General features: G+C 39.2%; 1 protein-coding gene across 2 annotated transcripts in view; it reads right to left on the bottom strand.

The window, feature by feature from the left end:
* Positions 1 to 16,623, bottom strand: part of slc12a2 (solute carrier family 12 member 2) — a 111,349-nt gene that overhangs the window by 1,758 nt on the left and 92,968 nt on the right. Inside the window, exons 18-26 of one of the 2 annotated variants that reach the window (XM_052050062.1) lie at positions 16,373 to 16,479; positions 16,083 to 16,162; positions 13,409 to 13,552; positions 9,490 to 9,537; positions 7,338 to 7,460; positions 5,885 to 5,996; positions 3,184 to 3,270; positions 2,618 to 2,753; positions 54 to 121 (exon numbers count right to left, since the gene is read on the bottom strand). In XM_052050062.1, coding sequence (XP_051906022.1) covers positions 54 to 121; positions 2,618 to 2,753; positions 3,184 to 3,270; positions 5,885 to 5,996; positions 7,338 to 7,460; positions 9,490 to 9,537; positions 13,409 to 13,552; positions 16,083 to 16,162; positions 16,373 to 16,479 — 905 coding nt within the window. The remainder of the gene's footprint in view (positions 1 to 53; positions 122 to 2,617; positions 2,754 to 3,183; positions 3,271 to 5,884; positions 5,997 to 7,337; positions 7,461 to 9,489; positions 9,538 to 13,408; positions 13,553 to 16,082; positions 16,163 to 16,372; positions 16,480 to 16,623) is intronic. The other variant, XM_052050063.1, reaches the window with a different exon arrangement.

The following is a 16,623-nucleotide window of genomic DNA, read 5'->3' as shown; positions in this document are numbered from 1 at the left end:
ACTCACCGTACAAGCGCAAACACTCAAGCAAGAGGGGTCAGAATGAGACTTACATGACAATGAGGTTGGCTGTGTTGGAGTGTTCTTTCAGGAGCTCGTTGAGTCTGATCTGACGATTGGTCTGAAAAACAAATGTCACATCTGGTCGATCAAACTCATTAAACAATTTTTCTAAAACAAATTGTATGCGCACAGAGACCTGCAGCGTTAAGAAACAACTTCTTGCCAACCAGTCCAAACGCAACGCCTGCGAAGCTTTCTAAGCTACACAGAGTATTGTGGTGTGCACGCTTTAGCCTGACAGTGGAGGCAGTGTGATGCAGATAGAGTGGAAGGAAATGACACAAACCTTTTTGGAATTGGTCATAACAGGTAGCCTCGATCTTCTAAATCACAAAACTAAACAGGCAGAGTGTGCTTCAACTAACCCCACACAAAACAATTACAATAGGGCACAATGTGAACATTGTAACAGGACAGGGAGGAAAACTTAATGCAAAAACTGAACGTTTCCTGTATTAACAGATCACATGTAAGCAACTACATGGATGAATTTTGGACAATTTCTCTTCACAAAAGTCAATTTTTTTTCAAGATTCCTGGGATGCTTGGAGTGAATAACTCTTGAGACCAAGCTGCAGCATCTTCATCAGGCTGAGGTCAAAGAGTTGGAGTGTGTCATCCAGAAGAGGTACTTTCTTCTTCTGATTTGTTTTTGATTTGCCTCGATCTTATGCATCATTGTCCTGCTGCAAAACCAATTGCATGACGAATGTCCCCGGGGTTCTTCTGCAAAATATCTTTATAAATGCTCATTAAAAAATAAATAAAATAATAATAATAATAACAATCCTCGTAGAACCTCCACATCTGGGTCACTGCCTCTTCCAGCTCCTTACCTCGGGGAGGCGCTATCGAACTATGCCAGAAGATTCAAAAAGCTTCTTCGATTCTTGTCATAAATACCCTAAACATTTAAGTCAAAATTCCAAGTAACTTTGGTTACAGCTGGCAAAATATTCTGCAGACAGATGAAATAGGAAACGTGTGGAGGCTTACTCAAATGTACTCAGATGTTGGAAGTGTTCTGATTCACTGCATCATTTTCTGCTTGGCTCTCGACGAAGGCGGATGCTTTTTTGCTCTGCTCCTGTCCTGCCCTCACCATCCCTTGCTCGCCACTCAGTCTATGCGCTGTCCTTGTCTGACTTTCCTAGCCTCCTGCTGTATTTTCATCCGAAAAACAAACCATGGAATTGGTTGGCTGGTCTCTCGATGCCATCGACAAAATTTTCTCAACGAGAAGAGCAGGCAGTGGGGAGCCTACTTGCCCCTCGGGGACATTTGCTGCCGGGTACACCCTAGATCCCTGGACGAAGTGGAGAATGGTGTACCTGTCCATACTGTACGTTGAGGATGTGGAAGACATCTACATTATCGGCCTTCTGATAGCAGGTATGCTGCTGTTAGGTGTTAGCAGTTTCCTGATCTACCGTAAAATTCAACCGACGGGAGCGGCTTTATTGGAAGTGAAGAAACTGCCGGTCTTTATTGATGGCACGGCGCGGATGTCCAACACTCAAACCCAAGAGGTGACTGAGCCCAACCGAAAAATGGATGCGGTTTTGGAGCGTCATTGCAAGATGGAGAACAACTTGGAGAAATTGGGATCCACGCTCAGAAAAGAAATCGCGGCTTTGGCTGATCGATGCCATTGAAGAGACACAGACCATGGACTCAAGGCTGTCTGGAATTGATGGCAGCCGTTCCCAAAACATCTGCTATCTGGACCTTTCCCCTGGAAGAAAGTATGCATGGAAGCTCGTGCTTCCATGCGTGCCTACCATAACCCCCTCCTTCTCGGCCATAGACAGATAAACCAGGACTGTCTCCATGAGAAGACCTTGACGAAGCAGCTGCGGCCTGACGCACACACAACCAGACAATCACATGCGCATACACACCCTTGTATCACCGCCTTCATTAGTCCTGTTTTTTTCCCTGCGACGTGAATTGACCTGCGGAGCACTCGAATTAACTGAGCAGCTGGTCGGATGGGCCACATCACGCCCCCTGCCCCTATTTCCATCCATCCGCCCCCTCATTACATGTTATGTCTTGTGACTTGTTGTAACTGTCATACGCTTGTTTACGTGCTGGGGTCTTTTTTTTCCTAGACTTTAATTATCCTCAGAAGAGGATAGTTCGAGCATGTTTTTTCCCCCTCTCCTTCCATAGTGGTTTCCTTTCTGAACTAAGATCTCAGGGCGCTTCACATAGCGAGTACCGACAGGCCCTTTGCACTGTATCCCATGTTCGTCGTTGTTTTTCATTTTTCTTGTGCAGAGCGTGCCTGTTAAGTGAAATTTTTGTTGCACGAACGTGTAATGACAATAAAGGCAATTCAATTCAATCTTACTTGACCGGGGTTGATGATTTGATTGTTGGGAGCGCCTGCTGCACATTTGTCTTGAGTACATATCACAAATATAACCTCACTCAAACCTGGCAGTATTCCACTTTTACATTCTGACCTGTTTTGTGTTCCGTGTGAGTTGCTGTTTAAGGAAATCATCAAAGTGAAAAGAACTATAAAAGAATCATATTGGTTTCAGACCTTGGCACGATAAAGCTCCAGCTCATTGTCTGTGATCCTCCATGGTTCGCTGTTTTTCAAATGCTCAGCTGCCTCCTGCTCCATGTCATCTTCCTTCAACCGATAGGGCTCAATCATCTCCTCAAAGGCAGAAATGCTGAATGGAGAAAACAGTCATGCTATGTATCTGGAATGCAAGCTCGGACTAACAGAATAATACCTTCCATCTTATAAAAATAAAAAAGGCCCAAAAATAATAGACAGCCAAGCGGGGCATTATTACACAAATATGAGCATCTGTGCTGCCAGCAATAGAATAAATTTAACAGCTTGTAAGAGCAAATGTTTGTTTACACAGCATCACAGATTTGTTGACCAGTTTAATACAGTCGGTGAGTCATAAAAAAAATGTTTACAACCAAAATGACTTTTGAACTTAGATTTGATCAACAAATCTTGTCGAATGTTTTGAATTCAGAAATTATTTCACATTCAAATGAGCATTAATGTGTCGCAAACTTGTCATCTGATTAAAAAACTGTGTGAACAAGATAATTATACCAAGGACATAAGATGGAAAGACTTACTGCTCCTTTTTGGGCTTGGTGTTTATGTCTCCAAGGACAGTGATGTCTGAGAAGTCTATCCTAAACTTGCTCAACAGAGTTGCCATTCTGCACAGGAAATACAGAAGAAATGAGAGCTGATGAATTGGAAAAAAATAAAATAAAAATCAATGCCGTATTTTCCGCACTATAAGGCGCTTTGGAATATAAAGCGCACCGTCAACTTTTTTTCATAGATAGGGCGCACTGCATTATAAGGTGCATACAAATAGAAGCTAACATAATGGCTATGGTTGCGTTATGCATCCACTAGATGGAGTGACGCTAAAGTGAATACAAAACAATTCAGCTTCATTTACATAGAGCCTTCACAATGAGAACTGGTCACAAACACGGACATGAAACATATAGATACAAATGGCGTTGCAAAACAATAAATGAAAGACATACATGATGAAGAAAATGGATTCAACAAAAAGGCACACAAACCTCATGCGCGCACAGCTACAAGGTGCTAAATATCCTTGGAAGTCTTGCTTGTCTGCTCCTTCCTTCATTTAGTCAGTTAACTATGCTTTTGGTATCATCTTCATTTCAGAATAGCTATGCAGATCTCACAAAGTTGTCTGAGTATGTGTTGGTGAATGCACATGTCGTTTAGTGTTGGGAAGAATCCTTTTAGGTTACAATTGGTTCCTGCTCATAATCATCACTATGGCATAGGAGAACACACTAACAGGGAAACAACTTAATGGTGAATATAATGAGAATCTGACACCATATATAAGGCGCAACGGATTATAGGATGCACTGTTGGCTTTTGGGAAAATTAATGCTTATGGTGCGCCTTATAGTACGGAAAATACGGTAATTAATTTTGAAAACATGGGATGACTAAAGTAAAGTGGTACTTCACAAACTTAATGTGTTCCACGACTTTCTTAGCTAAACGAATCATTTTTTGCCATTAAAATGAATGGAAATAGAATGAAGGCCTTTTTTCCCCACACTGCACTTTGCAGAAGGTCGTGCGCCATGGACAAACCCATTCATTGCGTATTTGATGCTATGGCAAGGTGTGGCAATGTGGACGTTTGCTGTTGCTGCGTCACGCCCAGCAGAGAACACCATGAAAACAAGATACAGTGTAAAATGATCTTCAGTTCATGCCAGTCCCAGAACAAAGTCGCCTTAATAGCCGCTAGGAGCATGTGGGAAATGTGAGTGGCTTGAGCCGCCGAGTCGGCAGATTACCACCGAGCCCTTGCCCAGGCCGGCCAACAACCGGCGACACTTTGTTCACATTCATTCTGCACGGTGGAGGGAATGGAAGCATTTACACAGCTAATGCTTTGGAAGTCCCAACCTAGAACCACTAATATGAGTTAATGGTTGGGCTTGTGTTAATTCTATAGGACAAAGGGAGTCATCTGAAGAAGATTAGAGAAAGAAAGGCAAAGGCATAGAAGTATTTATTGTGTGTGGGTGCCCGTGTGCATGCACATTTGGTGTGACAGAAGCGAGAGAACCTTGATACTAGAAACTAAATTTGGAAGTCACAGGTTTATGCAGGTAGGCTGCTTTTATGCACGGTTGGATGGAAATAGCTATGAAACAGCCAGATTCATGTTACTTTGTAAGATACTATAACACCATTTACATGAAACGTTTCATATCTTAATTGCTCCAAATATTTTTTTTAATTTGGTTTATATCCTTATCTTTCACACTACTTTTCATGATTTTTTTAAAACTAGAAAAGTAATGGACTATAATAATAAAACTAATTGAACATGCTTCATTCTATATGTGCAAAAATCTGAAGAAACTGTAATGATGCTCGACACAACCAATTTTCTTTCTGAGCCATTGGTGAGTAAATTTCAAGCTGTTATCGACAGGCGTATACATATTTACGCAGGGCTCGAGACAAAATCTTTGCACTGGTGCACCCAACTTTTTTTCTTTGGTGCACTGGCACAAAACATAGGTACACCAAAATTTTCAACTGTATTCATATTCAAAATTGCAGTTTTAGAAGTGCATTTTATGTATCTATGTATAAATAAATAGATAGAGCTTATGTGAAGCACAATTTCACAAGACACGTAATTTATTCAAAATTATTGGTGCTTGAAGTTTGGGGTGCGCGTAATATACGTTATTGTCACAATAATATATGAATTTGCTCAAAGGTAGAAATTTGGACCCTACAGTCTAAATGGAATAATGCAGGTTCATTATTTCTTTATATTCCCTTCAGTGTGCACTGCTCAGTGTGACAGAAATGCCCAAATTGTACGCCCCAGGTTTTTTTTGGAATGTGTTCCAGCCATAAAATGCCAAAGTAATGATTATTTGCTAAAACAATAATACCTATCAGTTTGAACATTAGGTGTCTTGTCTTAATAGCATTTTAATTCTATACCGGTTGAACATGATTTGCAAACCATTGTATTTAAATACAATGTAAATCAGTAAATGTAAAAGTGTAAATGTAAAATCAGATGTATATTAATTTCATCCCAAAATTGCATCGATTCACTGTTCTACTGATGCATGTGCATCGTGCCATTGTGTTTCCATGGACATATTAGTTTATCTTCCCATTCCTCATACATACAAGTGCATTTTTAAGTATGTACAGTTTGTGTCAAAGTAATTTGATCTCAAACCATATTTTACTCCAAATAGATGTTGGAAAGGACTGAACAGTACTTACGCTCGGCGGTCATGGTCGATCCTGTTTATCTTGCCACCAATAAAAACACGAATCTTGCAATCCTTCCATCGCTTCTTGTTGGTCAAGAGATAGGGAATAAGCAGTGTCAAACCTTTATAAGAAAAATGAAACAAGAATGAATAAAAAAATTAGCAGATTCATTCTTGTCCATGTGGTATAATTGTAATTTCATTTTTGAGGGCAGCACTGAAATAGTTGTAGCGCATTTCATCCTTCACCTGTGTATACAGGACAGCAATTTTTAAAAGATTGAAACTTAACCCCCCCCCCCAAAAAAAAAACAAAAACAAAAATAAATAAATAAACTGACAATTGTGGTCATATTTCCTGGGGAATAAAATAACTCTCTTCCAGTTCTCTGGATACAAAGAAAATAGGTGTGATTCATGAACAAAATTAATGTTAAAGTTCCACTACACTCTTCTAAAAAAGAATATGGTATACACCAATGTATGTTTTTTTTATAGGTACCATGCCACAATGATTATTATTATTATCATCTTTGATGTCCTTTAACTGGTTTTCACTCAAATTTGGATTGGAATTTAGCAGAATGCAATGCGGAAAACAGTACAATACAATAAAATACATCTTTATTTATATAGGAGCAAAGCAAAAAAAAAAAAAAAAGAAAAAAAAGAAACTGGACCTTGATTCTGCCATCACTGCCTGATTTCCTAAACTTTGAACTCCATTTGTATTGGTATATCTAGAACTATTTGGAAATATTTTAAAAACAAAGACCAAAAACAATTAAATAAATAAAAAGAAATCATGAACTTAATGATGAAGGTTTCTGCACATATCACCATAATCAACATAAGGTATCCTCCTTTGGGATCATAGTACAGATCTGTTCGAAAAGAAAACAAATAAATTTAAATAAAAGCAGCAAAAACAAAAAAATCACTTTAACCCTGGAGAACCCAAGAACCCTTTTTTTGGGAAAATTATGAATTATACATTAAATGACTGCTATATGTTCACTGAACACCAAAATATGTTTTTTCAAATATTCAATGCATTAATCCTAATTTAGGATTAGTGCCAAATTTGACCTGTGGGGTTCTCCAGGGTTAAACACTGTACCTATTGAAGAATTAAAAAGATTACTGAAACATGACAAAGTGTCAACACTGAATATTGCATCGTCACACTGAACTCATTCTTGGTGGCAGGGAGGCAACTGTTCTTATCAAGCTATTTTTTCCATTCATGTCTTCGTATACAACCATTTGTAATCGACTGTCTTATTGAACCTTTTTTGATCTTACATTTACACCATCATTGAGTGAGAACTGTCTAACACTTAAACGCTTAAAAGGAAGTCAGGTGAATGAATGTACCACTACATCAGTGACCTTTAAAATATTCTTTCAATCATATTTTTGAATTAGGCCCATTATATTCTATCGGTCTTTTTAAGCCTCACCTCCATCATCAAACAGCCACCAGACATCAACGGTGCCTTTCCCTTGTTTCTTCTGGAACTGCAGGCTGGCCTCCAACAATCTCTGGTCAGACACGTTGAGTGGTACTGTCATGTTCTTCTTATCTGCAGGAATGGTTGCCAGACACATGCATGTACAGGACAGCACAAAGAAAGAAAACAAACAAACAAATGAAAATGTCCATTTTGAAGGCAATAGATTTTACATAATCATCGCTATCTAGGGCTGGATTTCAATTCAAACCAAACACAATGAAATGTACAGTGTGAACAACTAAACCTTGAATTAACTTGGTATTATTCTATTACCGGTATTTGATTGTAATAACTTTGGTCAAAAGAATGTCCCAGAAATAGCCAAATGATCGCATGAAAATGAATAAAATAATAAATGCATCTCAGCAGTAAAATTACCATATTTTCCGGATTATAAATGACCGTTTTTTTTTCATAGTTAGGCCGTGGCGTAATGATTAATGCATTATTTAATTTCACATGTTATTTACACATTAAACCGCAAGAGGGTGCTCTTGGCCCATGTTGATACTTTCCACATTAGCGGAAACTGATAAAAACAACCAACGATGAGTCTGACGTCGGCGATGTAGGAGAGGAAGCGTTGCATCTTCTAGCTCTGGAGTTGGCGGAATTATTGAAGTGACAGACAGGTTGAAGATTTCAATGGATTTAGTGATTTGGAGTGACAATAATGGTTTGGTAAAATTGTGAGCATGTTCTTTATGCTATAGTTATCTGAATAATTCTTCTTTATTTTATTTTTATTTTAAGTTGCCTTTCAAGATGACATGGCTGTTCACGGTGTTGTGATTTACATGTTTTTTTCTTCTTTATTTCTGCATTTTATGGCTGGTGCGACTTATACTCAGGAGCGATTTATAGTCCGGAAAATACAGTCAACATTTGACCCTGTCTTTGCTCAGCAAGTGTCTAATAGTCTACAATATTGAAAATCCAAGCAGCAAAATATAGAACAGATATTGCATCATTACTGAAGAAATATCAACAATCAACAACAATAAACAACTTTCAATCTTTGAAGCACTCTTTGCTTGTCTAGTTGGCTAGACACAGCTACACACACAAACAAGAGACATTTTCATCCTAAGCAGTGCATGCTAAAACAATGCATCAATTGCAGAGAAGAGAAGCAGCAGACTGAAGATATTTGTAAGTAACAAATGGAACAGAAAATTGGGTGAGGTTTTAGGCACTACAACACGCAAATTGAGCTTGTATTTGGATAGCAGGAAAGGAACACGTATTAGCCAGTTTGTCAAGCAGAAACAACAAACAATCATAAAAGACAGCAGAGAGCCCTAACGGAAACCTTTGCCCCCACACATATTCGTGGCTTGGCACATACGGGTTAGCTTATTCACAGAATTTCTTTTTCAAATTTCTTTTTAAAGTGTCTTTTTGTTTCTTTACCCATTTCTCATGGAAAACTGATGTTTTTCCAAGCAATTTATTTTAAAAGAGTTGGGGCCACAGCTGAAAAAAAAAAATCAATGAGCGTCAGTCAGACGCAGATTTTTCCTATTCGCAGGCCGGCCCGGTTCCTATACACCCTATTTTATCAACTGTGCAATAATACCTTGATTTATGTGTGTCCCAAAAATACAGTAGCGGTCAAACTTGCATCCAGAGACTCACAGAGAGTCACTCACGAGCCCTGACGCCAGTTATAGGCACAGCGGTTAAGCTAAAGCGTTGGGTCTTCGGTTTACCTTAATTAAGCCATTTAAGACAGTTTATGTCTTTCGAGTCTCCTTATATTCATAGTTTATAAAGATCTTTTTCTTTGTGTAATATATCCATGCATCCATTTTCCGATCGTAAAATACATTGTGTGGTGGAGGCTGGAAAGGATTCATGGAATTTCGTGGTGGAAAACTGATCCGATATAAAAGTGAAGTGAGTTTGATCATTGAACACATAAAATGTGTAAGTCATGGTATCACTGTAGTAGTTTAACTAATCCTTAATTTTTAAAAGACAGCAGAAGGAAAATTTTGGTTTCATACAGAGGAAGGAAAAGAGTAGAAATGGAGGTAGGAAAGCATTGCGCTGCGAGACAAAGACATATGGTCACTCATTTAAGTGGATATCCTGCCTTTTTTCAACAGGGGCTGGGCTGTAGCTTTGCCATCATCTTCATCATCTGGGAAATGTAAGACAAAAGGAGAGAAAATGTAACTCATTTCCAAAGTGGATTCAATTGCTATAAGAGATTGAACTGTTTGAAGACCAGAATTGCTTCAGAGACTTCCATAAACAATGGAAACGTGCAAATGAAATATAATTATTAATATACATTTTGATGTTTGGAAAAATTACATGACTCGGGATGCAATGAAATCATTAAAAAAAAGGACCAAAAAGGTGTCAAAATGAGGTCAGTAAAATCTCAGAAGATGAACAAGACTACATTATGTGTCCATCCTTTTATGCTATAAATCTGGTTGTTTTTCATCCGAAATTGTCTCTCCTACCACCACTTTTCGTGCTCAGGTACTGATCGGTCATTTGCCACTTGAAACATCTTGTGCCACTCTTTTCAAATTCTGGTGGGGATCATGAATGGTTTCAGAACTCATAGATCATAAACTAGTCATGAAATTATGCAGAAAGAGCACCGTAAACATTGTTCGCCAAACAATGGCGAGCTTCTTGACTATTATCAATACTGTCCACTGCTGCCTCTCACTAAAAACACGAGATAGAGTAGCACGCGCACAAGACGTGAACCGAACGGGCACAGTCGGCCTGAACTGTTTTCCAAACGGTTGCTGGACAATGAATGTGTTTTTTTTTGAGGTTTCAGTACAAAGCAAATGATATCCACGTAATAACTTTTTGAGTGACTATCAGAATTTTTCTCGGACAAAGTTAAAGAAATGACTCACAGGGAAAATTGTCTTTAATATCGGCGGGAGGGATATCTGAGAGCGAACGACGGTAGCTGCCCCGATGATCACACTCTCGAGCTCCCTTCCCGTCAATTCGGACTTTTATTGTAACATACAAGAAAAACACTGCCCCCGATATTTGCATACCGCACCCCCAGTCCGGCCCCTCGGTAGTTACCTTGGTTTGAGCTTTGAACCACCGGTACGTTGACACTTTTCTGTCTGGTATACGCTGAATCAACATGTTGCAGACTTTGCAGAGGACTAAGGTCGCCTAGGCGCGACGGGTGTTCTCAGATGGTCTTTTGTTGTTCAACCGCTGTTCCCGAATTATTCATTCCCGCTTTGTGACCGAGTCTAGCACTGTCCCCTCTGATCGCCCACCTGCATTGACGTGCTAATTGTGGACTTCAACAGTTGGCCAGGTGGCCGGCGTATTTGTGCAATTTTGTGCGTATATACGCACCCAAACGTTTAGATGTGCCCAAATTAAACGAAACTTTAAGCTTCAGTATTAATATCGGATATGAAAAAGTGTCATCGAGCCATGTTCAGTTAGATTTTAAACAGAAAGCAAATAAATACATGAATAAATAAATCAGAACAACATGCAAAAAAACCCCAAAAACTAATACAAGGGCCATTCAATAAATAAGGTGAATTTCTCGGTCGAAGGACTTCTAATAAAGATAGGAGCTTGTTTTTTTCCTCAACATAGTCTCCCAGCACTGTCACACAAGCATACCTGTCAACTCATACGGTTTAGCAATAGTTCATACGGATTTTGTGGTGAATCTTACGTATATGGCCGTATCGCACAAATCATACGGATTCTGAACATTTCCGGGGTCCAACTCCAAATCATTTGGAGTTGGTGAAAAAAGTAACGCAGGAATACAACTCTGAACACAGGAATGCCACTAAGTAGAATGATGATTAGACATTAAACAGACATTGTATTATGGAGATCTACAATAAATATCATTGACAATTTAGTGGTGTTTTTTTCTGCCGTTATTTTGACATATAAAATGCTTTGGTATGTTATAAGGATTTTTTGCCCTTTATAAGGATTTTTTGGGTAGTTTAAACAGGTTGGCGCACCGAAAAGTTGACAGGAATGCACAAGCTTCCAGAGTCCCTCCTTCCATTGTGCTCTTGTTACTTTGAGCCAGACCAATTTAAGACTATTCATTGCCCTGAGCTCATGAAAGAGCTCACTGGTGTGTCTGGCTATAAACGACAGTTAAAACCAAATGCAGTGCCTACCATATTGCTTGAGAAGAGGGCTAAATTCCCACAAGTGACGAGTGAAAAGACATGAAAGACGGAGGGTGTTCGACATGTACCTGGAAAAATCTGTTTCTTCAGTAGCTGCAGCTGCCAATGCACCTCGGCCACCAAATTTGCAACGGAGGAAACGAACAATGCTAAATGCCATTAGAGCAGCCTGACATCTGTAAGCTTACAATATTCCCCACTTGAGAGACTACAGATGCATTCACTCAGACAGAGAAATGGATGTCCGAATCATGGACAACAATTACTTGGGTAAACAAGACATTGGCTTTACATTTTATCACGGGCTTCGTCATGTCTTTGACCACGTTCTGGTTCTAATCGAAAAGGCTGAATGGAGAAGCTCATCGCTGAGAACAGATTGCTGCTCTCTGATTCTGATGTACTGTACATTCATGGCATCATTTCAAAAATGGCTGACAGGGAGTGGTCAGGCTTAAATATTACTTTCAAACTCCCCCCCCCCCCCCAAAAAAAAAATAATTTAGAATACGGTGAATTTTTTCAAACTATAAACCATGAAAAAATTTTTGAAAAGAAAAAAAATCTAGAATAAGGTTAAATTAAATGAGGTTGTTACTTTAACTGCCACTTGTTATTCATTTTATTTGAGAGGCTCAAGGAAAGTTGCAAACGTGTGTAATTGGAAGAAAGAGAGCAAAACAAACACACTACAAGCTGCGTTAGAAAGTACCAGAACTGGTGTCACTAAAGATATATTGCAAACTACAAACTAAGAGTTTCCTCAGTGTTTGATGGAGTAACTGCTCACGGCTGATCATGGTAATATCACGATTCTCAATCATGTGATCACCCAGCCCATCTTATATTGCCCTATGGAAGGTAATCAATAGGGTGGGGGTTAAGGAGCGGTGATATATAATATATATATATATATATGAAAAGAAATAATACTAATAACTGTCTATCCCACTGTGTGACCCTGTACAAAATGTGGAGTGGCCCGGTTTCGGTCCGGTGGTTGGAGACCAGTGCTGAACATTATTGCTTGAATCACTAAAGTGTTAAAAGTATTGATATTTTGATTTGAGAATAATATTTTAAAACATAAAGATCTGGTATATTCATATTTCAGTGTTGTTCCACACATTACTCGTTCCTGGACTGGGCACTGAGAGCTAAGCAGCAAAAGGAAAAAAAACTGTGAGCCTAAACTGCTATTTATTTGGCAATTTCTTAGAATTAGAGAATGTATTATCATTGCTTGTACCTCATTTGGAATTTTTGTTTGCCTTACCACTTTTTGACCATAAAAAAAAGAACAACAACAGCTAAAAAACTTTTTCACCCAATACCGATCAGCTGAAAAATTACATGCGCAATTTCTTGACCTTGATCAGCTTGTGACAAATCTACATACCAAATCACTTTTTTTTTACAGTGATCTATGAGCAAACTTAGCTACAGTTGATATAGCCAAGCTCATGACATTTGACCAAAAATCCCCCACCCTCTGAGTAAGAAAAACAAAAACAATAAACATCGACAGACCACTGACTACGGTTATGAATAACCTAGCACAATTCTGATTGTGGAAGACATTTTGATAAAAGGACTGCCAATATGTTTAATCACTCGTGTTCCACAAGGGCTATTGTCACTTAACAAAATTGGTCGCTTTAAAACCTATTGATTAGTCTCATTATCTGCATTGAATAAATTCAAAATAATTGAAAGCCATTTCTTCTAAGAGTATTAAATGAGTCCATAAATTAAACAAGACATCACCAGGCTTCTGCCAAAGTAAACTGTAAAAAAGTCCACCTGAACAGGTGCAGTCAACATTTCCATGAATTTTCTTACCCTTTTGTATAGCTGGACTGTTTTGGAGGCTTGTAGCTTTGGAAGACGGCTTGGATGAGTCCACATCAGAGTCTTTGGTGGTGTCAATGGACACAATCACATCTTTCATCCCAGAGGACTTCTCTTGGGATGAGAGCAAGTCGTCTGCAAGAAATGGAGAAAAAAGACGTTCAATGGATTAAAGGTCGCCGTAAAGTTAAAATGTCTTATAAAACTGACACGTGTGAACAAGATGACCAAATTTGAATTCAGGATTTAATAAATGGAAAATCTTTTTTTTTTTATTATTTAAAAGAGGTGCGTGTGTGCATTGAATTGAACAAATTATTCTATTTTGAAATACATTGAGATATGTTTCCAATCGTCTTTTTTGGAGAAGTGAGAAGGAAATGGAATATTTTCAGTCCTGACAATTTCAAATATATGTAAAATGAGAACAAAAAAAGTCATTGTATCGTAATGTCTCGAACAGAGTCGTACGATATTGAATCAAATCGTAAGTTCTTTTAAACCTTGAACTTTCAATCAAATATGTTGCCTGCACATCTCTGTATGTTTGAGTTGAGAAGATAGATTTGCTTGGCAGTCGACGGCGGTGGACGCTTTTTGCTCTGCTCCCTCTCAGACCCTCATCTCCCTGCTTTGCCTACTTCATCCTTTTCCTCCAACCATCCTCTGTCTCAACTATAATCCTAGCTTCCTACTGTACTTTATCCCCCTCAAAAAACTAACCATAGAATTGATCAGTTGGGCGCTCAAATCAATCAACATTTTCTTAACGAGAAGAGGGATCCTTCTTGCCTCGCTGGGACATTTGCCGCTTGGTGGACCGTAAATTACCGGGGCAATTGGAAGAAAAAGATGTGCCAAACAATTTTGTCCATAGAGGATGTGGAGGACATCTACATGATCGGATTTCTGAGAATGGGCAAGCTGCTATTTGGAAGTGGCAGTTCCCTGATCTATTGCATAATTCAGCAGATGACAGCAGCTTCATTAGGATAGAAAAAGCTGCAATCAACACTCAGCCTTTTTGAGTTCCTGCACAAAATGGCAACCACCAAGGAGCAGTTGATTGACAATATGGCGAGCTGAAGCCCTACTGAGAGTTACAGGCTTAAGGAGTCGAGGTCAACTAAATTGCTGTCGGCCTGGTCCCAAAACATTACTTATCTTGACTTTTCCCCCGGATAAAGATTATTGCTTTGGATGCTAGTGTCCTCTTATCTCATCCGCCCTCCAACTTGTGTCCTGGACTGAGATGGCCAAGGTTGTCTCCATGGCAACGAGACGATATGCTTGGCGCACCAGCCGAGGACGCTTTGATGCGCGCGCGCACGCGCACACACACGCACGCGCACGCGCACACGCACACGCACACGCACACGCACACGCACACGCACACACACACACACACACACACACACACACACACACACACACACACACACACACACACACACACGTTTGTGCCGCCTTCGTTGGATCCCACATTTGTTTCCTCCATGATGTGATTGGCTGGGAAGCGCTCATCTGGACTGAGCTGCTTGTCAGCTTGGTTATGTCATACACTTCCAGGAACTTGAACTATTTATTAAACACAATGGTACATAATCGTCAGCATGTGGCAATCACTACATGACATGACATTTGATTATATATTGCAAACTAGTAATAAACCCATGATTAGGGTAGGCATTGTTTAAATTTGAACAATTGCAGTTTCATATCCGGTTCCTTGTTTCAATTCTGGTTCCAAACAATGCTAGATTTTGATTCTTTTAGGGGGAGCATCCAAAAGGTTTGCGTGGTTTAAAACAGGGGTGTTCAAATTACAGTCATCCATTATTTTAGCGGCCAGTAGCATAGACTAAAATGAACATTTGATACGACCCATGTTATTTGCCTGCATTGTATTACAGTACTTGCATTCTACACTGGGTGGCAAAGGCAGGAGACGATGGGAAGCACACATTCTTGTTTTCAAACAAACATGTATCATTCAGTGGGGCCACTGGCCACCCCAAAATCTTGAGCCAAATATTTACTTTTTATGAATCTTACTATGAATTTAACAGGAGGTTAGATTCAACCACTACTGCTATATCAAACTATTGATGTTATTAATTTTCAGTTCACAGAAAAATAGGTGACAGCATTACCCCCCCCCCCCCCCCAAAAAAAATCTATACATAGGATTTGGATACTAACGGTACTTGCAGCACTAACGCTTGCCACGTGACATTATCGCGGTGCAACAACAGTTGATTTGAAGCAAACCGGAAAAAACAAGAAGACTTTGTGGACTGCAATACACGCTTTGCGAGAAAGAGAGACAGCGAGAGAGAGAGCGAGAGAGATAGAGAGAGTGGGAAGAGACACAACAGTGAGAAAGGGGGAGAGAGAACAGAGATGGTAGAGAGAAAGAGATATATATAGAGAGAAAAAACCCTTTCCCTCCCACACCACAGTCTTTCCACATTTTCACTACTTCTCTGCAAACATGCATTATACAGTATGAATTGTATGTATAATCAAATCTCCAAATTAATTTGACAGTGTCCTTAACTTGATTTGATTCACCAGGATGCCTGTAAGTGTATGCAGGATACAGCAATGGAAAAATATGTATCCAACAAATTTTGGTCGAGAACAAAAACATTTTGCAACATACCTTGTCCATGGATATGCGACACATCCAATCCTTCTTTCAATCTCAAAATAACAGCACCATACTGAAAGTCGAAAGCATCACTGAGAAAGGGATAAAAACAAAACAGTCTATCAAATCACCAAACTCAAATCAATTAGCAGAATTAAATATGACAAGTTTTAGTCAAAATTTTAAGAAAAAAAACCCTAATATTGATGGATACATTAAAATCACACTAAACACATTTAGGCCTGCTTGGGTGAGGGATTACCGGTATTATTTATATGATGAGTAAAATGGCTAAAACTTACTGGATCATACTCATGTATGTCTCCACATTCATCATGTCACCATCTCTCCAATCATTTTTGAAGCCAAGCACAAGAATGTTGGGCTTTAGGCGGCCCAACCCTGCAGCCTGAAGGGGGAAGAGATATCAGGTTTAAAAAAAAAATAAACAAAAGCAGCATCATGTAAAGTGGTAATATCTGCCATTTCAATGTACAAGGTTATTCCCTGGAGCACACAAGTCATTGATATTTTATAAAGGGATAAGTTCAAT

This window comes from Hippocampus zosterae, chromosome 18 (assembly GCF_025434085.1).
Source record: "Hippocampus zosterae strain Florida chromosome 18, ASM2543408v3, whole genome shotgun sequence".
NCBI lineage: Eukaryota > Metazoa > Chordata > Actinopteri > Syngnathiformes > Syngnathidae > Hippocampus > Hippocampus zosterae.
This window is presented reverse-complemented; position numbering and strand designations above follow the sequence as displayed.